This window comes from Mesoplodon densirostris, chromosome 3 (assembly GCF_025265405.1).
Source record: "Mesoplodon densirostris isolate mMesDen1 chromosome 3, mMesDen1 primary haplotype, whole genome shotgun sequence".
In the NCBI taxonomy this organism is placed as follows: domain Eukaryota; kingdom Metazoa; phylum Chordata; class Mammalia; order Artiodactyla; family Ziphiidae; genus Mesoplodon; species Mesoplodon densirostris.
In genome coordinates this window covers 165,801,014-165,824,241 of record NC_082663.1, presented here as the reverse complement: position 1 = coordinate 165,824,241, position 23,228 = coordinate 165,801,014, and the positions used below count along the sequence as shown (strand labels likewise).

Below are 23,228 nucleotides of genomic sequence, written 5' to 3'. Positions count from 1 at the left end.
CATGCGGGCTCTCTAGTTGAGGCCCGTGAGCTCAGTAGTTGTGGCATGCAGGCTTAGTTGCCCCACAGCATGTGGAATCTTAGCTACCCGACCAGGGATCAAACCCACGTCCCCTGCATTGGAAGGCGGATCCTTTACCACTGGACCATCAGGGAAGTCCCGAGAGTGTCCTTTAAGTGTCCTAAGAGTGTTTTTAAGACACGTGTGTGGCATCATGTCTGCAACTTAATTCCAAAAAAGTCCAGGGGAAAAAAATGAAAAAATTATGGTGTCAGTCTTAAATGAGTAGATCAACGATACATTGATGGTTTTGAATATGGGATAGGTTTTCGTCTTTGCCACCATTTTCCAGTAATCATTCTTTGAGGGCTTGCTATGAACCAGGCATCCCACTGAGAGAAAGAACTGGAGTGGAGGGAGGGATAGACAGAACATATGTGGGGAAATGTTAAACGTTGGTAGATCTAGGTGAAGGATCCATCAGTATTCATGTTTTTTTTTTTTTTTTTTTTTTTTTGCGGTACGCGGGCCTCTCACTGTTGTGGCCTCTCCCATTGCGGAGCACAGGCTCCGGACGCGCAGGCTCAGCGGCCATGGCTCACGGGCCCAGCCGCTCCGCGGCATGTGGGATCTTCCCAGACCGGGGCACGAACCTGCGTCCCCTGCATCGGCAGGCGGACTCTCAACCACTGCGCCACCAGGGAAGCCCAAAATGACAAAGATTTTTAACTGATCCCTGGAACCAATAAGAATAAATACATTATTCGTGGTAGGAATTGATACAGTCCTATCATATGACTTCTAACGCTACTAAGTGCTCCATCAGGTTCAAAAACACCATCATTTTGGTTTTTCTTTTTCTTTTTTTTTTTTTTTTTTTTTGGCCTCGCCACGCGGCATGTGGGATCTTAGTTCCCCGACCAGGGATCGAACCTGTGCCTCCTACTTTGGAAGCTTGGAGTCTTAACCACTGGACCGCCAGGGAAGTCTCAAGACACCATCATTTTGAATGTTAAAGAAGGAGTCAGATCACTAGTTCTAAGATGCAAACCAGTGAGGGATGGCCCAATCCAAGCTTCCCAGTGAAATAGGCATGACCCAAGGCTCCTCATGACTTTCTTTGGATTTTATAAGCCAGGTTTGCCTTCCAAGTTAAGCTCTCCAGCATGTTGATAGACCGGTGAGGTAACATGCCTCCCTCTAACTCAGATGATCTGCTGGGGCTTGTGAGAATCTTGCCACCTTGCCTTGGCTGCTGTAGGGCTTTGGCTACAGGTGGGGCCCTGCCCTGGGGATGGAGGCTTTGTTGTCATCTCTGGCGCAATCTCTAGCTCCATGGGGAAGGAGAAGAGAACTCACATTTAATGTGCACCTATTAAATTTCTGCAGGGCAATATGCTGGCACTCTACTTATGTTTAAAGTAACCTCGCGCCCCCCCTCCCACACACACAATCTTACAAGGTATTGTTGTTCCCATTTTACAAATAAAACTGAGTCCCAGAGAGGGAAAGTATCTTCCCCAAGGTCACACTGGTAAAAAGTGGCAGAACTAGCTTTTATACCCAGGAGTGTCTGACCTGAAAACCAATTCTCTTAATTTAATCCAAGACAGCCAGTCAAATTCTAAGGTTTGGGGGCTATACTGGGGTCCCTCCATCCTCTGAAGATGAGAACTTGGGAGAGCTGGGTTCTTTGGGACCTCACCATGCTCCTTCCTCCTCTGGGCCTTGCTTTCCCATTTGAAAAATCAATCACTGGGAGCCTTGCAGCTAAAAATGCGAGTTGAACCACCTACGTGCTTTCACTCATTCCTGAAACTAAGAAAATATCAGATAAGAGATTTTTATGGCATACATGTACAAGGACAGGGAGACTTGTAGAAAAAAGAACAGCAGTAAAATATGGAGGCTGGAAAGGAGAAGGTCAGGTGGCAGCCTGTCTGATAGACTGGAGAAAAGAGAAAATGGGCTGATAGTGAGGGAAAAAACAGGCCTCTAGTCTACCTGGAGCACGTGCAAAAGCCTCGGGAGTTGGAGGGAGTGGCTGTCTCAGCATGGAAGTGAAGTGACGAGGGCCTGAAAGAAGATTGGAGGAGAGTTGTTCCTGAGACACAGACCACCAGATCTCCTTCCCAGATCAGTGCAACCAGGCCACTGCCCATCCCCAACGTGGGGAAAAATTGGAGGTTTATTTTTTTGAGGTGCATCATACTGAAAACACGGTGATTAAGTGAACATAGACTTGAGGATTGAGACCCCAGCCTGCCTGTACCACTTGACTCCCAGAAGGGTGCCAGGCTATTACCCTCCAGGCTAGACAGTAGAAGAGTGTGGGGAATCGGAGTCTCTTCTCTTCAGAGAAAAGAGATGTGAAGAGAAAAGATGTAAAGACACTGACAGTGAGGATTCCTAGATGAAACAGTCCAGCCAAATCACGTACCAAATAACCCACAGTCAATCATGTAACCCATCATCAACAAGCTCCACTCCAGCCAGCTTTTTGGGCCCCCAGTCTTAAGTGTGAGCAGACAGCTGAGATTCCAGACATCCATGGAAGGCCTCTAACATGAACAATAGAGATTAAAACAAACACATGGTGATAGGGAGCCCTTGTAGGAAACGGAATATGCGTGGAGAAGAAAACATCGAGAGAAGCTACATAACCATGAAACTAAAACAGGATGCTACATTTTATTAAGAAAAAAAAAAGGAGTCTTCAGAGAACACAAAAGAGCCTTAGGAAATTAAACTATGAGAGTAGAAATGAAAAATCCACAGGAAGCCTGGAAGGTAAAACAGAAAGTTTTCTAAAAAGCAGAACAAAAATAAAATGAGATGGAAAAAAAGAGCATCAGGCCAAGAACTATCTGAGTAATAAAAGCTCCAGATAGAGCAGAAGAAACAGAGGGGAAGAAGCATCAGTGACATAATGCAGAAAAGTTTCCCAGAACTGATAGAGGAGAGTTTTTAGATTGAAAGGGCTCAGTGAGCACCCAACACAATGGATAAAAGTTAACTCACACCAAAGACATATCATTGTGCAACTTCAAACACTGGGAACGATTCAAGATCCTAAAAGCTTTCAGAGAGGAAAACCAGGTCACACAAAAATGATCAGGACTCAGAATAGCTCCAGGCTTCTCAACAGTAACACTACAAACCTAAAAGACAATGGAGCAATGCATTCACACTTTTAAGGAAAATCATTTCCGACCGAGAAGTCTATATCCAGCAAGACTACCTTTAATGAAGGGCCGGCTAGAATAACGATCTTTTTAGACATGCAAGTTTTCCAAAAGTTTATTTCCTTCATGGATCCTTTCTCAGGAAGCTCCTGGAAGTGATATTCTGCCAAAATGAGGGAGTAGTCACAGAGGGGGAAACATGGTATTTAGGAAGGAGGAGAGAAGGAGGCAAGGAAGGGGTCTCAGGATGCCAGCTGTGCAGAGAGAGTGCACTGAAGCTGGCACATGCCTTGTGAGACAGCCCAAGAGAGGAGCTCTGTGAGAGGAGATTTAGATAACTGGCCAAGTGTGAAGTTGAATCAGTGTTAAATTTGTGGAAAGTAGGCACGCATAAAAATGATAATTATTAACTCTAGGAAAAACGACCCAGAAAATGTGCTGGAAAGAAAAAGTAGGCAAAGTTGGCTATATGCCTCGGCCCTGAATAGTGTTTACAGTGTAAAAGTAATGCAAACACTGAAGGTTGCTCTCGCCAAAGTTATCTGATGAGGAGCTGGGAGGGGTGTCCTGTGTGGGGTAGGGGCTGAGAAAGGGAGTGAAGCTAACACTCCATCCTCCAGAGAGAGAAGTGAATAAATCATGCCTAAGACTGAAAAAAATCAAGAAACAGCGAAACATGCATATTATCAGACTCACACGGGTGGACGCTCAAGAAACTGGCTGAACCCGTTGAAACATTTCCTTTTTCATGAGTGAGATAAGCGGATTGGAGAATGCTCTTTTTTTAATAGCAAATCTTGGGTGTATAAAATATATAGTATTTTATGTATACTGTTAAACTGTTTATATATAACTTGAATAAAAACTAAAAATCAAACCTATAAAAAGGTGTCACCTTGAAGGCACACCTGTTTGAATATAAAATTATTTTGTTGTGGGTTAGTGAGGGGACATGGACACAGAAAGGAAGCTGATGACCTGTTTCTTGATTGGGGTGCCGGTCACTTGAGTGTGTTTCTTTTGTGAAAATTCATCAAGCCACACACATGATTTGTGTACTTTTCCATTCTCGCATGTATTTTTCACTTCAACAAAAAGTTTATTTAAAAAACAACAGGCCAGGGCTTCCCTGGTGGCGCAGTGGTTGAGAGTCCGCCTGCCGATGCAGGGGACACGGGTTCGTGCCCCGATCCCGGAAGATCCCACGTGCCGCGGAGCGGCTGGGCCCGCGAGCCATGGCCGCGGAGCCTGTGTGTCCGGAGCCTGTGCTCCGCAACGGGAGAGGCCACGGCAGTGAGAGGCCCGCGTACAGCAAAAAAAAAAAAAAAAAAAAAAAAAAAAAAAAAAACAGGCCACAACCCACTTCAGCTGCTTTGGGTATAAACAGTGCATTTCACAGTGATTCTCCAGAGGGTAATAATTCCAGCCCCTGGTGGCCCAGTTGGCAGAGTCTGTTCTTTTTTGGGTTCCCTTCCCTGGAAGGTTTCTAAGTGTGCCCATGGGACACACTCACGTTCCACAATCAGCCCTGGCAGCGCTGATCCCCATGGTGACCCTCTCCTTGTTAGGGTCGGGACTTGCCATGCTTCACAGGCTCTCCCAGGCTGCTAAGAACTCCCCTCAACACTTCCCCCTAGTGTAGACCACCCATCCAGCAGCACCGATGAGCAGGGTGGTTAGCAGGACAGGGTGCTCACGGAACGGGCACCCCCCTTTTTAGGTGTATCCCCATCTTATTTCCTCAATGATGACTCTTCTTGTCTTTTTACCATGTTTGCACTACCGATCGGTGGGTAACGATTGTTAATTACCTTAAAATTTTTCCAAAAGTGCCTATCTGGGGAATTTGCTTAAGTCAGTGCCTCCAGCTGTGTATCCAGCTAGGTCCCTCCCCTGAAATCTCCAAGTCCGGCAAAGACCAGAGTGCAGAAAATGAAAGCTTCAAATTGGAAACAAAACATGTGTCTGGAGTCCCTGTTCCATGCTCACAACAAGGTCTGCGAGGTCCTCCCTGTTCAGGTGTTCCTGCCACGCATCTCTTCTGGTAAAGCCTAGCTTCCATCCTCATCCTCATCCTCATCCTCACCACCATCACTGCAAACTCAGCAGAGGTGTAATGCTACCCATGGTGCAGAATGCCTTGTCAGTTACTATGCAGTAAATACTATACTATATACTATTTTGTTTCCCAAACTTCCCAGTGTTCCATTTTAACTTTAACTTTCCTTATGCATAATCAAAAGGTCCACTCGTGTATTTTAACCAAATCCAAAGAGCAGAGCAGCGTCCGCTTCATGACCGTCCCTTCTACCTCCAGACACTGAAAATTGCTAGCAATCTCCAAATAAGCCTCTCTAGCCTCAGAAAAATCCAGGTCCCAGCAGGTGATGTTAAGTGGAAAGGGGAGGTGATGAAATTGCTCAGACTATGGGATTAAGGACTTGGGAGAAACGCTTCTCTGGCCTGTCTCCCAAGAATGACTGTCCCTTTCCTGAACAGTGGGGCTGTGTTTACCTTAAAGACACAGTGACTCTTACTCGGGGCCGATTTTCCTCTTCACATCAGCAGGTAGAAAGCTCAGGAGCCAGGTCTGTGGCCGCGGGTCAGGAAGTGGGACCTCATGGTATGCAGTGAGCCCTAATCTCATGCCACTGGCTTCCTCACTCTCATTGTCCCTTGTCTCATTTTCCTTACTTTAAATGGATCACTCTGTTGTGTCCATTTTTGTAAGCCTTAAAATCCTTTATCAAGACACAAAGAAATACTACTTTTAAAACGCAGTAAGATTACAGCTAAAGGCATAGCTCATTGACACTTCACAGATTGTGGTTTTTACAAACTGAAGGTTTGTGGCAACCTGGCGTTGTCAGATGATGGTTAGCATTCTTTAGCAATAAAGTATTTTTTAATTAAGATATGTACTTTTTTTAGGCATAATGCTATTGCACACTTAATAGACTGCAGTATAGTATAAACATAGATCTTTTAGGCACTGGGAAACAAAAAAATTCGTGTGACTCGCTTTATTGCAATAATCACTTTATTGCGATAATCGCTTTATTACAGTGGTTTGGAACCAAACCCATAGTATCTCTGAGGTATGACTGTACATGATAGAACGGTAGATAAACGTTGGAAGGTCACTTGGAGAGAAGGTAATTGTATTAGGGTGATAGCGTTACAGGTAATTTATTTTCCTTTTCAAATGTACATTAATACTGTAAAGTACAATAAATATTTTTAGTAATTTCTTCTGATTAAAAATTGTATGTTTGGGCTTCCCTGGTGGCGCGGTGGTTGGGAGTCCGCCTGCTGATGCGGGGGGCGTGGGTTCATGCCCCGGTCTGGGAAGATCCCGCGTGCCGTGGAGCGGCTGGGCCCGTGAGCCATGGCTGCTGGGCCTGCGCGTCCGGAGCCTGTGCTCCGCAGTGGGAGAGGCCACAACGGTGAGAGGCCCGTGTGCCGCAAAAAAAAAAAATTAATAATAATAATAATAATAATTGTATGTGTCAGAAAATGTAGCAAAGACAGAAAAATACAAAGATGAAAATGAATGTTATTCATCATTCAAATCTCTCTAGATAGCAGTATTATCTTTTTGCTATATTTCTCTCTGGTCTTTTTCCATGTGTGTGTGTGTGTGTGTCTGTTAACTGTGTATATTTTGCAGATTTAACTTATTCCTTCTTTGTGGTTTTTTGTAAATTATTGTTTTTATATAACAGTAAGTTTTGGACATTTCCCAAATGTTCAGTGTCCTTCAGCACCATCATTTTCAATCACTTAAGTTGTATAGTCCCCGTTTTGTATGTTTACCATATTTATTTAACAAATTCCCCTTTGTTGGACATTCAGGTTGCTCACTAATAGTCATTCCTTTCTGGGTTTACCTAGATGGCCAAATAAGCCAACTTGACCAAAATGTGTTTCTTCTATAGAAAACATTTTTTTCTTTTTCCTTGCAGTGGTCTCTGGTTCGTCATCCAGCTCTAAGTATGACCCTGAGATCCTGAAGGCTGAAATTGCCACAGCAAAATCCCGGGTAGGTCCTCTTTGCTTATACTATTGATGGGGGTCACTGAGGCAGCCTTAGGCTACTAGCCCACCCACAAGACCAGAGTAGATGCTTCAACCAGGCAGTGGCAGCCAGTGCTGACTAACAAGATTCTAAATAATGACAAAAGTAGCAGTAGTAGTCATCGTTTCTGTAATAGTAATGGTAATAGCAGCCACCCTTTCTCAAGCACTCACTCTATGCCAGGAGTAGCCCTAAATGCTTCAAGAGTTCTACCTCATGCCCTTGAGACAGCCCCATGAAGTAGCCACTGTCAATATCTGCATTTTGAAGATGAGCCGACAGAGGCTTAGGGGAGGACTAAGTAACTTGCCCAAGGTCACAGGGACTCAAGGCTTACTTTAAAGTTTTTAGTGTAAGGAGCTATTTTGCTGGGACTTGCCTGGCAGCGCAGTGGTTACGACTTCACCTTCCAGTGCAGGTGGCCGGGGTTTGATCCCTAGTCGGGGAGCTAAGATCCCACATGCCTAGCAGCCGAAAAACCGAAAACATAAAACAGAAGCAATATTGTAACAAATTCAATGAAGACTTTAAAAATGGTCCACATCAAAAAGATCTTAAAAATAAAAAAAAGATGCTGTCTTGCTAACCACTGCTTATTCTGCAGTACTGTATTTGGTTACTTCCTGATTACCTTAGGGGGAGAGAGATTTTTATTCCCCCTTTACTGATGTGGAAACGGAGGACCAGCAGTTAAATGACTTGCTCAAGATGAAGTCAGTGTTGTGAACACTGGCTTAGTGCACCTTCACATAGGTTCTACGAATTCAGATGCCTGCAAGAACACATGAAAGGGGGGCGGGGGCTGGCAGTGAGGCAGTGGGGAGTAGGGGGGACTGTGTAGCCTAGGGGGTGGGCCCTGTCTAAAGGGGTAGTGGAATTTCAGCCCTACGCTCTTATGGCCATGCTGGAATGGAAGCTCCGCATTGGCAGATCTTCAAGTAGTTTTAGAAAAGAACTGTCTGTCTAGGCCAAGTATATGAAACATCTCAATATTTAATCATTAGCAACTAAGTTTTAAAAATTTAATAGCACTTGGGCTTCCCTGCTGGCGCAGCGGTTGAGTCCGCCTGCCGATGCAGAGGACATGGGTTCGTGCCCCGGTCCGGGAAGATCCCACATGCTGCGGAGCGGCTAGGCCCGTGAGCCATGGCCACTGAGCCTGCGCGTCCGGAGCCTGTGCTCCGCAACGGGAGAGGCCAGAGCAGTGAGAGGCCCGTGTACCGCAAAAAGAAAAAAAAAAAATTTAATAGCACTGCAAGCCAAACAAAGCAATCCTGCAGGCTGAAGCTGGCTCCCGGGCCATGTCTTGCCTGTAAAGTTACTACGTTGCCTCTTACCTCCATGCACTAGCATATCCAGTGCCTGCTTTAAGTAATGCACGACCCAGGAAATTGCTGTTCTCCTCATCGGTCAGCATAGGAAGGGAAGGCTCACAGAGGTGAGGTGGCATGAGAGAGGTTAGCCAGCTCCTATCCGCTTCCTGCTTCTCTGGAGCAAGGGCAGCTAGGAATGGCCTGCAGGACAGCTGGACTGGGATGCCAACCGAATGCGCAGCTGCTGAGACCCAGGCAACATCAGTAAGGGGGGCCCAAGGGATGCTGACCTGAGTTATGCAGGGGCAGTGGGGGACTCTGGATTGATACCAACCTCTGACGACCCAGCCCCATGTGTGGTCTTCTGCCATCCAGGTTAACAAGCTGAAGAGAGAGATGGCTCACCTCCAACAGGAGCTACAGTTCAAAGAGCGTGGCTTTCAGACACTGAAGAAGTAAGTCCCCCCTGCAGTGCGGGGCGTGGGGATTGCCCCCAAGCCGTGCTTCCCTCCTGCCCTCTCTGTCCCCCTCCCCTTCAGTCTCTCTCCATCCTCCTCGAAATGGGGCTCTCTGGGCTCCCCTGGTGGCGCAGTGGTTGAGAGTCCGCCTGCCGATGCAGGGGACGCGGGTTCGTGCCCCAGTCTGGGAAGATCCCACATGCCGCGGAGCGGCTGGGCCTGTGAGCCATGGCCGCTGAGCCTGTGCATCCGGAGCCTGTGCTCCGCAACGGGAGAGGCCACGGCAGTGAGAGGCCTGCGTGCCATGAAAAAAAAAAAAAATTGGGGCTCTCTAATCATTCGATTCCAGTTCTATTCCACTGGCATTTACTGTCACCCAACATTGAGGTTTGGAAAGAGAAAAGGAGAATCATTTCAGACCACCTGGTTCTCATCGTCCTCTGAATTCCTGAAGCCGTTAAAGTCTGTTCCATTTAGTTGAGTTTTGCCAGCCGGTCATAGAAACAAGCATCATTGGGCATTTCTGTGCATCAGTCTCATCCCCTCCAGTAGATCCGGGAGAAGCTGATACGCACACAAACAAAACCACCTCTTTCCATGGCCCCTAAAAGTGAGCAACGACTTCAGCTAGTGAGCTCACCCGGAAGGAACAAGGATCTCTTCCACAAGAAATGAATTATTAGAAGAGTGGGCACCATGCCGAGCATGCTGTGCTTTATGGGTGACTGCTAGGGTTTCCAGAACTTTGACCAAATGTAATTTTCACTTTTAGAAGCTGACTTGCAGCCAAGCAAGATATAGCTCTGTTGTTTCCTTAGAGAAGATGTGTTCATTATCACTCATGAATATACTAGCTAAGATTTGTTGAGCAGATACTCTGTGCCAGGGAGCACTTTCCATGTTTCTGCACGGGTGACCTCATCACAACTCTATAAGCAGTGCTCTTTCAGCTGACTCCATTGTATAGATGGGGCACATAGTCAGTGCCCCTAAGAGTTAGCTTATTGTCATTGTTAACCACGGGGATCATCGAGACTTGTGCATTGAGTCACGTTCGGTACATCTGATGGGTTTACGGGATGGTCATTACAGAGGTGCCTGGTAGCCCTCGTGGAAGCTCCGAGGAGGACAGCCAGTAGGTTTCTCTGTTCTAAGGGATGTCCACTTGGATTCCCAGAGAGGCCACCTCTGTACAGACAGCAGCTTCTGTAGACACTTGCTGTTTCACTCTCCCTGACTGTACCTTTACCTCATTCCCTGGACCTCAGTCCACTCTTCACCACTCTGTGGCCACAGCCCGAGCCTTTGGGTGTCTGTCTCCAAGTCCAATTAGTCGAGCAAACTGTGACCACCAGTCGAGGGGCCGGTTGGTTCTTATTCACATCTCCCCACTCCCCAAACCGCGCCCCCCCCACCCCGCCCGGGTGAGTTATCACAACTATCCCAGAACACAGGGTAGAAGGAAGTATGGCTTTGGATTATAGATTACTGTGTAGAGTACCTTTTTGTGTTCTATATTATGGCTTTGTGTTTATATATTTGTGTTTATATAGATACATGTTATTTCGGTAGGTATATATACATAGGCCAATCCCGTCTCTCAAACCGGGTCCAAGTCTCATTAGGGCAAGGAGCCGTGCTTTATGCTTCTTCATAATCACCAGTGGTGCCAAGGACAGTTGAGGGCAGTACTGTGACTTCAGAAAATTCCTGCAAAGCAAATAGCCTCACGAGTCCTCCACTTGGTAGTGGAGCAGGTTCTGAGCACATAGTTTAAGGGCTACTCACTCTCAGTGCAGGTGCCCTTCCCTTTCCTCTCCCGCCTCCCCCCTTCGGGTTAGAACACTTCCCATTATCCTCCGAGCCACCACAAACCTGTTTTACCACTTTGTCACCCTGCAGCAGCATTGAAAATTCTTGTTGCTTGGTAAGCTGACGCTGAAACCCCTAAGACAAGCCTCCTTTCTTTCTCCTTCCCTCGCCCGCCCGTCTGATAGGGGGCCCAGATAAGACTGCATCGCTGCTCTGGCTACCCACACTCCTGGCCGGAAGCCGGCCCCGTGTTCACTGTGGAAGGTTTCTGCTTTAATGGGCACCTTGGCAGAGAGGGTTAGGGATGTTGCCGCAAGGGACAGATGGCCTAGGTTCAAATCTCAGTTCCCTGGGAACGTGGAAAAGTGGCTTAACCCCCTTGAGCTCCTGTTTCTTTATCTGAAAAATAAGTTATTGTAAACATTGAATTGGAAAATCCACATCGAGCGCGTGACTGTGCCTGGCACATAGGGAGAGCCCAGTGAGCGGAAGAGGGTGGTGACCTCTAGCTAGTGGCCTGCTTGCGCTTGGGAAGGAACTCAGATGAACTCTGGGTCCTCCCTGGGCTCGAGGCCGCGCTGGGTGTGTGCTTGTGTACCAGTCTCCTCGTTTCATTGTCTCTACTCCCTTGAAGAGCAGTTTTTATTCTGCCTCACTGATGGGGCCGAGGCCCCCTAGCTTGTGAGCGTCGGAGCTTGGTTTGGAACCCGGGACTCTTGGGTTTTGAAGCTCATGTGCTACCACCTCCCCTCCTGGTATCATCCCAGATAACCCCCTCCCCAGACCCAGAAAACACCAGGCCCCTTACCCTCTCGCTTGGGACCCTTTTCAATGTCTAGTGGGGGATGACCCAGTCGCTTCATGGCCTCCCCGCTTTTCAGAACCTGGGGGAAGCTGAAACTCATCCCTTTGTTCACTTTGTGGTCAGCAAACCCAGTTTTAAAAAGAAAAAAGGTTGGGCTTCCCTGGTGGCGCAGTGGTTGAGAGTCCGCCTGCCGATGCAGGGGACGCGGGTTCGTGCCCCGGTCCGGGAGGATCCCGCATGCCGCAGAGCGGCTGGGCCCGTGGGCTGTGGCCGCTGGGCCTGCGCGTCCGGAGCCTGTGCTCCGCAGTGGGAGAGGCCGCGACAGTGAGAGGCCTGCGTGCTGAAAAAAAAGAAAAAAAAACAAGAAAAAAGGTTGCCGAGGATTGAAGCATACCTCGTAGAGGAGCCTGAAAAGAAAAATCAAGCCCAAAGCTTGGGATTTGGCCCTGTCAGCTGCCCCGAGCCCTCGTCAATAGGGAAGTCTAGGCCCACCAGCCCCATGGGAGGAGGAGGGCAGGACAGCATCTTTCTGCATGTCCCCAGGGCCACCCTGCCCAGGTGAGAGTTGTCTGGACAAGACCAAGAGGAGTCAGCCGCCGTCAGAGCCTTCGCCTGGCGTCTCTGTAGCTGTCCTGTGGCTGCCGGGTGTGTGAATCTCTCAAGTGCTATGAGAAAGGACAGCTGTGTGATTTGGAAATCCTGAAACACACCCTCTCCTCCCCACCAACCACGCAACTTTTCTTTCCCTTAAAAAAAAAAAAAAGATGCATTCACTGAGTGCATAATGGTAACCCTTTGTTCTCCTCCCCCGCTCCCCAGTCCTAAGAGTGTTCCCTCTCCCAGCTACTCTCTGGAGCCAAATTCCAGAGCCTGGGTTGCTAAGGCCGCTGAGAGCCATCAGGTAGAAGGTGCCTGAGGAGCCTGAGGCCCGTCAGACAGACCGCGTCTGTCCCCTCCTGAGGATTCAAAGCCACCCTCCCCCAGTTAGCAGAGGACAGCCGGGCACAGACCCTTCCCCAGAGCCCCCAGCCCTGTTCAAGCAAACTGCGTCTCCCCTGCACCCCTTTCCCATTTGGGGCAGGGCCACCTCCGCTCCCAGACACTCGGCTCTGCTGGGAAAAAGCTCCCTGTAGACTAATTTTTCAAACTAAAATTGAGACCAGTCTTAGCCGACTGGGCAGGCTTGCCCAGGCCCAAGTCCTCGAAAGGAACAGACAGGCTATTTTTAGTGGGAAGACATAACTGGGGCTTTGTTTTCCCTGCACGGAGGAGGCTGAAATAACGGAAGGGAGGAGGGGGAGGGCCGAGCTGAGACCGCATCTTCCCCCCACCCCCTACCGACCCACTCCCCTGCTCACAGGCCCGGACAATGAGGCCAGGATGGCAACCTGTGATTCCCCACTCAGGTTATTTTTAGCCCAGGACACTTTGGCCTCGAGCAGGAAACCAGAAAGGAATGCCTATGAGTGGTTTCTCATCCTGGAATAATGGGTTTGTGGTGTTCCCGTAGACTGTAAAACTTCCTTTTCTTCCCCGGGAACTGAAACCTCGGCCCTAGCCTTTGATGAAAGTGTGAAGCAGTTAAAATTTCTCTCTGCCCTCAGAACCTTTTCCACAGCACAGCCCTCCTTCCCCAGAGGGCTGGGCTCCCCACCACCTCTGATTTGTCTGACCTTCAGAAAACGACATCGTTACCCTTCGCTGTTTTACTCCCATCGTCCCCCATCAGAACGAACCTGTGTGTAGGGCCTGGATCAGCTGGGAAGCTTCCAAGGATGGAAGTATTCTAACTCCTCACATTTGCCTGGTACTCCCTAGTTCCCTACCTGATGTTCCATCCTTATCCCATTTGACATTCTTCACAGCTCCGTGAACATGGGCCGGGCAAGATGACATTATCCAGGTTTTCTCAGAGGAGGAAACTGAGGCTCCATGTGCGTGAGGGCCATGCCCAAGGTCACACTACTAAGTGGTAGGGCTGGGAGTTCTGCATCCTTCTAACCTTTCCTTCACTGTGGCCATTAACGAGAGGAGCATCCCTGTGGTTCTCACCAGGGATGATTTTGCTCCTCTCCCCCAAGAGACATGAGGTAAAGGACGGAGACATTTTTGGTTGTCACAACTCAAGGTCAGGATGCTGCAAGCATCTGGTGGGCAGACACCAGGGGTGCTACTGAACAGCCTACAATGCGCAGGACAGCCCGACAGCAAAGAATAGTCTAGCCCCAAGAATCCTGAGGTGGAGAGAGCCAGATTAAGGGACATGAAAAGATGTTCAACATTGCAGAATCGGGAAATGCAAATCAAAGACCACGATGAGCTATTACCTCACACCTGTCAGAATGGCTATCATCAAAAGGAACACAAATAACAAATGTTGGTGAGGATGTGGAGAAAAGGGAACCCCTCCTACACTGTTGGTAGGAATGTAAATTGGTACAGCCACTGTAGAAAACAGTATGGGGATTTCTCAAAAAACTAAAAACAGAACTACCATATGACTCAGCAATTCCACTCCTGGGTATATATCCAAAAAACACTAATTCAAAAAGATACATGTACCCCAACATTCATAGCAGCATTATTTATAATTGTTAAGGTATGGAAGCAACCTAAGTGTCCGTCAACAGATGAATGGATAAAGAACATGTGGTATATATATACAATGGCATACTACTCAGCCATGAAAAAGAATGGAATTTTGCCATTTGCAGCAACATGGATGGACTTGGACGGCATTATCCTAAGTGAAATAAGTCAGAGAAAGACAAATACTGTATGATATCACTTATATGTGGAATCTAAAAAAATACAACAAACAAGTGAATAAAACAAAAAGAAGTGGACTCACAGGTATAGAGAACAAACTAGTGGTTACCAGTGGGGAGAGGGGAGGGGGAAGGGCCAGTATAGGGGTAGGGAGATAAAAGGGTTATTATGGGATTATATGAAATCATGTGGGTCAAACTTTTGAAAATTGTAAGGTACTATAGAATTTAAAGAATCTTTCATTCAATAAATAAGGTAAACTAAAACAAAATAACGTTAAGCGGGAAGAAAAGGACTGTTCCATGCCAGATACTAAAACTACACAAACATATTCAAGCCTGTTGGATCAAGTCTAGGACATTACCACATAAATTATTATAGCACAACATACTGAGTGCAGTGTCACAGCTATGCACAACGTGTTATGAGAACACCTAGCCCAGCCTGGAGGACTCGAGGATGTAATCAGGGAAGGCTTCCTGTAAGAGTTGACTTCAAGAATGGTGTTGCTTCTGCAGCCCCGCACTATGGGACATTTGCAATTCAACAGGGATCTTCTGTGCCTTATCCAATAGGCAGGACCTGGGGAAGAAGGGTATGCAGGGAAGAGAGGAGACTTCTTCCAGAACTGAAGCACTATGGTCTATGCTTTTCTTCTGGGAAAACCCCATCCCTTGCCCTATCTCTGTCTGACCTTTCCTGTTGACTGTCTCCTAGAATCGATAAGAAAATGTCTGATGCTCAGGGCAGCTACAAACTGGATGAAGCGCAGGCTGTCCTGAGAGAAACCAAAGCCATCAAAAAGGCGATCACCTGTGGAGAAAAGGAAAAGCAAGATCTCATTAAGGTACGAGAGTTCCCAGTGATGTGGGCCCTATCCCAGTTTCTCCTGAGCACCTTCCTATGCCAGGACTCATGTGGGCTATTTCCACATGCTGCAAGATCTGTGAGTTCTCCTCTCTAGTTCTCTTGGGCTTTTAGTCTCATTTTATAGAGGAGGAAATGAAGGTTCAGAAGCATGAAGTGACTTGCCTAAGGTCACACAGCTAGTGTCAATGGCAGAGCTGGAACAGGAGCCCTCTGGTCTAGTCTAAAGGCCACCTCCTTGCCACTAGCTTTAGCCATCTGGCTTATTTTGCACAGAACCAAATGGAGGGAGGTGGTTTCAACATTACCTCGACATCAAAAGGTAGCATCTTTATAAGCATTTCATTTCATGTTCCAGCTCCGTGCTGGGAAGTGACAAATGATGACAGATACGATTTACTATCTCTCAGGCAGTAGTGCCAAGCACTTTGCAAGCACTGTGCCTCACTTATCCCTTACATCAGTGCTAGGTTATCTCCATCATACAGCAAAAGACTGCACAGATCAGAGAGTAAGTGGTAGACCCAAGATTCAAACCCATGGACACCTGACTCAGAAGCCCATTCTCTTAACCCCTGTACATCCCACCTACCCTCAAAGGAACTGCCTCCTTGAGCCCTGAGATATTCTATTTTCGTTCCCATCGGCAGATGAGCAGTCAAGCTCAGAGACACTGTAAATGACGTGGTGAAGGAAGCTTTGCACTCTGTGAGAAACAGAATAATTCATAGCTCCTGCCCAGGACTGCAGCCCAGTGACAAGACATTAGCAGACAGTGAGGCATGTTCTGATCGTGTTTAGCAGTTAAGAGTACCAAGTCGGGCTTCCCTGGTGGCGCAGTGGTTGAGAGTCCGCCTGCCAGTGCAGGGGACACGGGTTCGAGCCCTGGTCTGGGAGGATCCCACATGCCGCGGAGCAGCTGGGCCCGTGGGCCACGATTGCTGAGCCTGCGCGTCTGGAGCCCGTGCTCCGCAACGGGAGAGGCCGCGATAGTGAGAGGCCCGCGCACCGTGATGAAGGGTGGCCCTTGCTTGCCACAACTAGAGAAAGCCCTCGCACAGAAACGAAGACCCAACACAGCCATAAATAAATTAATTAATTAAAAAAAAAAAGTACCAAGTCGGATAGACCAAAACCAAATCCTGGTTCTGTCAATTGCCAGTTTCTCCCTGTAACCACTCCCTCGTGGATAAAATGGGGGATAATCATAGGTTACTCCTCGCAGGACCGTGGTTAGGATTAAATCAGATCATGGTAGAGCTGACAGTTATTGAGTATTGACTGAACTAGTGCTTTACACGGGTCATCTCGTTTAATCAGTATGATAGCCCTGTGAGATAGGACCCGTGATTATTCCCATTTTGCAGGAGAGGAAACTGAGGCACAGAGAGCTTCATCAACAAGCTCAGACCACACAGCTAGGAAGTAGCAGAGCAGGGGTTCCAGCTCAGTCAGTGTGTCTCCAGAGCCAGTGTCCATATTGGTTGACCCCATGTAAAGGGCCTGGCCCAGTGCTTGGCACCTACTCATTGGTAGCTCTTTACAGGATAAGTGGGATGTCTAGGGGGAGCATGGGTTCCTAGTAGATTCATAGAGAGTGACAGGCCCAGAGCTCCCTCCCAGGAGGGCACGTCGCCAACCCTGCCCTCCGTTCCAGAGCCTTGCCATGCTGAAGGACGGCTTCCGCACCGACAGAGGGTCTCACTCTGACCTGTGGTCCAGCAGCAGCTCTCTGGAGAGTTCAGGTTTCCCACTGCCGAAACAGTACCTGGATGTGAGCTCCCAGACGGACATCTCAGGAAGTGTGAGTAGACAGCGCGTGCTGCTGCGGGCCCCCAACGGACAGAGTACCCTTCTTGTTACTCACCCGAGGAGCTGGCTGGTGACCGTCTATGGGCCTGGCTGCTAACTCAGCCTTCTGGAGCTCCGTTCTCCTGCAGACCTCCTGGCCCCCCGGATGACACGAGATGATGATGTGGAGAAAAAGCCAGCACTGACTCCCTGGCCCCATGAATGCATCTCTAGATGCTGCACAGAAAGTATGTTTGAAGGACCAGGCGTCTTTCTCTGGTTTCCTTCGTGCTAATTTGCAGTGCCATTCTGTTGTTCTTTCACCAGCTGGGAAACAGGATATTTCCCTCCTGTTCATCCCAAAACAATGCATACAGCTTTCAGACAGCTGCTTGCGTCCCAGTTCAAAAGCTCAGCCCGGTCAGAGTCATGAATAGTCCAAGTGCTGTCCAGACGTCCCTCCTGAAACACTTAGAGCGGGACTGACCCACGGCAATCCATAACTTTGAAGAGCTTTTGTTTTCCTAGAGCAGGTGACATTGAATGAACCAGCCTCCATGACTAAAGGCTATTCTATCTGGTCTCTATAGTCGTATTCCCACTTGTGAGGAGAAGCTGTGTTCACGTCTGATGGGGTGAGCCTTGTAGCTTCTTGTCACTCCCGACAGAGCGTGGAATGGCAAACGGGCTGCGCTCTCCTTCCCCACACCACCCATGTGTCCAGCTACAAGCCACCTGTGGGCCGAAGTATTTGTGAAGGAACTGTGTGCCTTCTTCCAAGTTCTGGAACCTTCCTCTCACTCACTCAGTGTTGCACTCCTGACTGCAGGCTCCCTTAGTGTCTGGTGGGCCCCCTCCCCAGCACGCCCAGAATGGCTATCTTGTGTATTTGCTGTCCGTGTTTCCTCCTGACCAGCTGTCCACCATGCTTCTGGTGCTTGAATGGGCTCCAAGCCATTTGGGGCTGCAAGATGATATTCTGGGCCCTTGCTTCTCTTCTAGAAGTGTTAAATGTCTGAGTTTGGGGCTCTTCCCATGCCTTAAGGAAAGAAAGTGTTTTTCCCCTAACTAGCTTCCCTGCAGTTCACACAGCCAGCTCAGTAATTGGGGACTATTTTTAGCTGCTTCCCACACAAGCTGTCAAGTCTCTCATGAGCTCCTGAAACCCAGCTCAGCACTGGCCACAATAGCCATATAATTCCCGACTTGTCCTTTCCTCCAGTTCGGCAGCAGCAGCAACAATCAGTTGGCGGAGAAGGTCAGATTGCGCCTTCGATATGAAGAGGCTAAGAGAAGGTAATTAGAGGCTGGGGGCTGGGGGCAGGATGGCCCCAACAATGATAACTACCGTTGTAGAGTGTCTGCTCTGTGCCTGCTTTTTACACATCTCATCATGTTTAATCCTCACAAAGATTGTGAAGGTATTATCATCTTCATACTTTAATCCTCTCTGAGACTCAGGAAATGACTCAACCAGGGACACATAGCTAGATAAAGAATGGAACTGCTTTGAACCATACTTTAAACCTCAAAGCCTCCTAATCTTTCCACTTGCCCGCCTGAAAATCAACCTCTAAAATCAAGGTTTACCAGCAATCGTACAAGTAGTTTGGTGTGAAGGAGCACAGCTGGGGTTTTAGCAACAGGCTAAAAAGACTACGGATACTACCCACTTCAGTGTCTCCTGCCCAACTGGGAACAAGCTGTGTTTTTAAACTGTGTAGACACCAGGGACTTCAGATGTTCTGTGGCTTCACAGAATCCTAAGCAGCTGGGTTCCACTGCCACAAATAAAATTAAAATAGTAATCAAAGCTGACATTTTTAGAGCATCTGTAATGGTCCAGGCAATGTGGACAGGAATTCGATAGAAACTATTCAATAGAAGAAGCAAAAAAGGAAATTTGTTGGCTGTTGAACTCCAAAGTGCTGCGGTAACTAGCTTCAGGCACAGCTGGATCCAGGGATTCAAATGATGTTACATAGACTCAGACACTCTCCTTTTCTTAGCCCTGCTTGCCTTTGTGTTGACAGACTTTCCTGTCAAAGCAGAAAGATGACCCCCAGCAATTCTAGGCTTACATACTACCAGGTTAGAAACCCCAGAGGACCTACCTTTCACAACTGTTTTAACAAGCTTTGGGTTTGAGACTCACTGGCTTTTCTGGGAGAACCAATCATTATTGCAGGGTGGGAGGAATAAGAATTCTATGAAGGTCCAGGCATGGGTCACGTGCATGACTCTGGGAAGGGGACTGAGGTCAGCTTTGTGGGAACCAAGTGACTTGAAAGTACGGGAGGACTGATTTCCCAAAGAAAATGTGGAATACTGTTAACAAAAGAAGGAGAAATTGGATACAGTTCAGGTGGGAAGAAACACATCCTGTGCACTATTTCAGCTCCCCCTAGAGGTCCAGCAAAACAGCACGACTTCTACGTTTGGACAACCACTTCTTGTCCCCTCTGAAGGCGACCGACCACTCGAAACCCTGGATCTATTCCAGTTTGCTGGAATGCCTATCTTAGATGATCTGTTATGGAGAAATGAAAGGACTGAAATCTTCCCTTTGAGGTTGAGCCGTTAAACTTCTCATCACAGAGCTTCCTGGCTCGTCCTTTATCCAGCTTTGTGCCTCCCCCTTCACCCAAAGGTAGTTGAACACATTATTGACCGTGGGATTTTTGCAGAAAGTAATGCCTGTGGCCGTAATACGTCTCCGGTCAAACATGTGTTACGTATAAAGAATAGAGCAGCCTGCTGAATGGGAAAGCAGAGGCTGCAGGTCTTGAAGCAGGGAGGGCAAGTGGCTATATAACGCAAGGTCTGATCATTGTATGCCAAGTTTTGTCACGTGTGCGTTTCTTGGGAGTGAGTCTAGCAGATTTCATCAGATTCTCCTAAGGATGTATGGCTAAAAGTTTAGGGATAACTGGCTTAAGAAAAACGCCACCAGAAAGTACATCCAAGAAAGCATCAATTACCCCTTCAATGTCCCATGTGTAGTGGAGCCCCTGCCAGACCTGGCCGTACCACTCTATCCTTGAAGCAGCTGGATGGATAACAGCAGCTACAGAGTTATCCCAAAGCCAGTTTTGATGGATTGCTCTATATGTGAATATGGAATTTAAATTAATTAACTCTGAGAATCCCTGCTGAGACACTTGGCTGGGGAATGAGCACATGTAGATGTGTTTCTCTGTATGGAATTTTCACTACACAGCATGGAGATCTTGTCTCCAACAGTGTTTTGAGTTTGGTCACATCGTTTGCAGATAAGATTGAACTGTGACATCCCTGGTGGTGCAGTGGTTGGGAGTCTGCCTGCCAATGCAGGGGACCACGGGTTCGATCCCTGGTCCAGGAGGATCCCACATGCCGCAGCGCAGCTAAGCCCGTGTGTCACAACTACTGAGCCTGTGCTCTAAAGCCCACCCGCCACAACTACTGAGCCCGCGTGCCTAGAGCCTGTGCTCCACAACAAGAGAATCCACTGCAATGAGAAGCCAGCGCACCGCACCGAAGAGTAGCCCCCGCTCCCCGCAACTAGAGAGAGCCTGCACGCAGCAACAAAGACCCAACGCAGCAAATTATTCATTCATTCATTCATTCATTCATTTATTTATTTTAAAAAAAGATTTAACTGAGGGTCCAGAGGTCTGGGACCTCAACAGATATTGACCATGTTTATGACCTGCAGTCTTAGGTGAGCCATATCCTCTCTGGCCATCTGTCCAACAGGGTTACCACCAGGTCCTATCCACCCTTTAGGGATGGGGTGAGGCTAGAACAGTGATAGCTAAAAGCACTTTGCAAAGACTAAATCCTAAAGGATCACATGATTGCTTTTAAATATTTGAAGCAATACTCTTAGCAATACTGTGAATCTTAATTGATCCAACAATAATTATACCTAATGTCTATGTAGCACTTGGCATTATATAAAGAGCTCTTTTTTTAAAATTTATTTAATTAATTTATTTATTTTTGGCTGCATTGGGTCTTTGTTGCTGTGCGCAGGCTTTCTCTAGTTGCGGCGAGCTGGGGCTACTCTTTGTTGTGGTGTGCGGGCTTCTCATTGCAGTGGCTTCTCTTGTTGCGGAGCATGGGCTCTAGGCATGCAGGCTTCAGTAGTTGTGGCTCCTGGGCTCAGTAGTTGTGGCTCGCAGCCTCTAGAGCGCAGGCTCAGTAGTTGTGACACATGGGCTTAGTTGCTCTGCGGCACGTGGGATCTTCCCGGACCAGGGCTCGAACCTCTGTCGCCTGCATTGGCAGGCGGATTCTTAACCGCTGTGCTACCAGGGAAGCCCCAAAGAGCTCTTAATGATGTGTTTTCACTTGGTCCTCTTAACCCACCTTGCAGGTACCATCATTATTCCCATCTTACAGATGAGGATACTGTGTCTCAAAGCAGGGAAGGGCTCCCAACTCCTTCCTGTAACACTTATTAAGGGCCTGCAGTGTACCAGGCACTGTGCTAGAAGCTTGTGTTACCTAAATGATTTCTTAAGAAGGTCAGAGCCAAGACTCCAACCCAAAGCCTCTGACCTCAAATCCACAGCTATTCACAGGGTATTGCTGCCACTTTCTAGATTGAGAACGCAAGGTGAGCAACGGCAGTATTTGCTGTGGTCATAGTGGGCCCATGACTGCCACTGGTTCAGCACTTACGTGCCAGACACACTGAACACATAAGTGCTCATTTTCACACCAATTCTGAAGGAGTAACTTTTCTTATATACAAGGCTCAGGGCATGTGCCCAACATTACACACCTAAGAAGTAGTTAAACCAGGGAATAAGCACAGTAGCAGCAGAAACATTCACTGAGTGAATGTTTAGCATGCACGAAATGTTGTGCTTGGACATTTTATGCATTATGTCATAAAACCTTCAACCGTTACCCCACAAGGAAGGAAGTTTTGTTATTCCCTCAGAGAGACGAAGAGACTTGCCCAGGGTCACCTAGCTAGTGGTAGGAGGCTATTGCCTGGTGACGAATCCACCTCTACTCTATCAGGCTTCGTGTCCCTGCGGGCAAGGACACTGCCTCTAGCCTATCTCTGCAGAGCCTACTCACGGTTGGCACAAGGTAGGCACCGCATACGTTTGTTAGATAAAAATCTGTTCCTTGAGACCACACACTGATTAAAAGGAGGTCAGTCACTGTCAAAGAGGATGCTCTGGGGACAGCATGGCTCCTTGGACCATGTAACCTTGGAAACACAGTCTGTCACACTGCTCCCGCATTGCCCTGGGCGCACCAGTCATGCTCACCCTCTTGGCCCGCAGGATCGCCAACCTGAAGATCCAGCTGGCCAAGCTTGACAGCGAGGCCTGGCCGGGAGTCCTCGACTCCGAGAGGGACCGGCTGATCCTCATCAACGAGAAGGAGGAGCTGCTGAAGGAGATGCGCTTCATCAGCCCCCGGAAGTGGACCCAGGGGGAGGTGGAGCAGCTGGAGCTGGCCCGGAAGCGGCTGGAGAAGGACCTGCAGGCAGCCCGGGACACCCAGAGCAAGGCGCTGACCGAGAGGTGGGGCTGGGCTGGGGGCCGGGGGGCCGGGGCCCTTCCCTCGCTGCCGGTCCGTCCTCCGGCCCTCAGCGGGGTGGGGAGAGGTGACGGGGACAACCTGGGGCTCCTGGGCTCCAGCCCGAGGACACTCAGTTTAAAGATCTCACCACTTTCCAAAGTAGCGAATCTGGGGAATTGACTCACCATCCAGCTACCCCAGAACTTTACACAGGGAATCGCATTACCAAAAAATCTGCTTACCTGCAGGTTTTCAGAAATTATCTTCTGACTAAGATAAACTCTATGTAATTTAGAGCAGTCGTTCTCCAACTTTGTGACAGTGATTCACGTTGTATTATTATCTGATAGACAGCAGTTTCACCAAGCAGTGCATACTCTTTCTCTGTGTGACAGCCCTCTGATATTTTCTTTTATGTTGCATCTCTTTTCATGCTGGTCATGGCCCACTAAATTGATTTCGCCACATGCTAACAAATTGCAATTTGCAGTTTGAAATACACTGGTTGAGATGGGGGTTGCGCACTGACATGTTTATAGGAGTCAAGCAGGTGATATAAATGCCAGAGGCCCACCTGGCCGTGGGCCATGTTAGACTGGAAGGTAGAGACCCCACTTGTCT

At 48.1% G+C, this 23,228-nt stretch overlaps 1 protein-coding gene across 1 annotated transcript in view; it reads left to right on the top strand.

The window, feature by feature from the left end:
* Window positions 1-23,228, top strand: part of WWC1 (WW and C2 domain containing 1) — a 147,846-nt gene that overhangs the window by 85,343 nt on the left and 39,275 nt on the right. Inside the window, exons 4-9 of the mRNA XM_060092566.1 lie at window positions 7,151-7,227; window positions 8,952-9,031; window positions 15,138-15,267; window positions 16,945-17,091; window positions 18,301-18,374; window positions 22,367-22,609. Coding sequence (XP_059948549.1) covers window positions 7,151-7,227; window positions 8,952-9,031; window positions 15,138-15,267; window positions 16,945-17,091; window positions 18,301-18,374; window positions 22,367-22,609 — 751 coding nt within the window. The remainder of the gene's footprint in view (window positions 1-7,150; window positions 7,228-8,951; window positions 9,032-15,137; window positions 15,268-16,944; window positions 17,092-18,300; window positions 18,375-22,366; window positions 22,610-23,228) is intronic.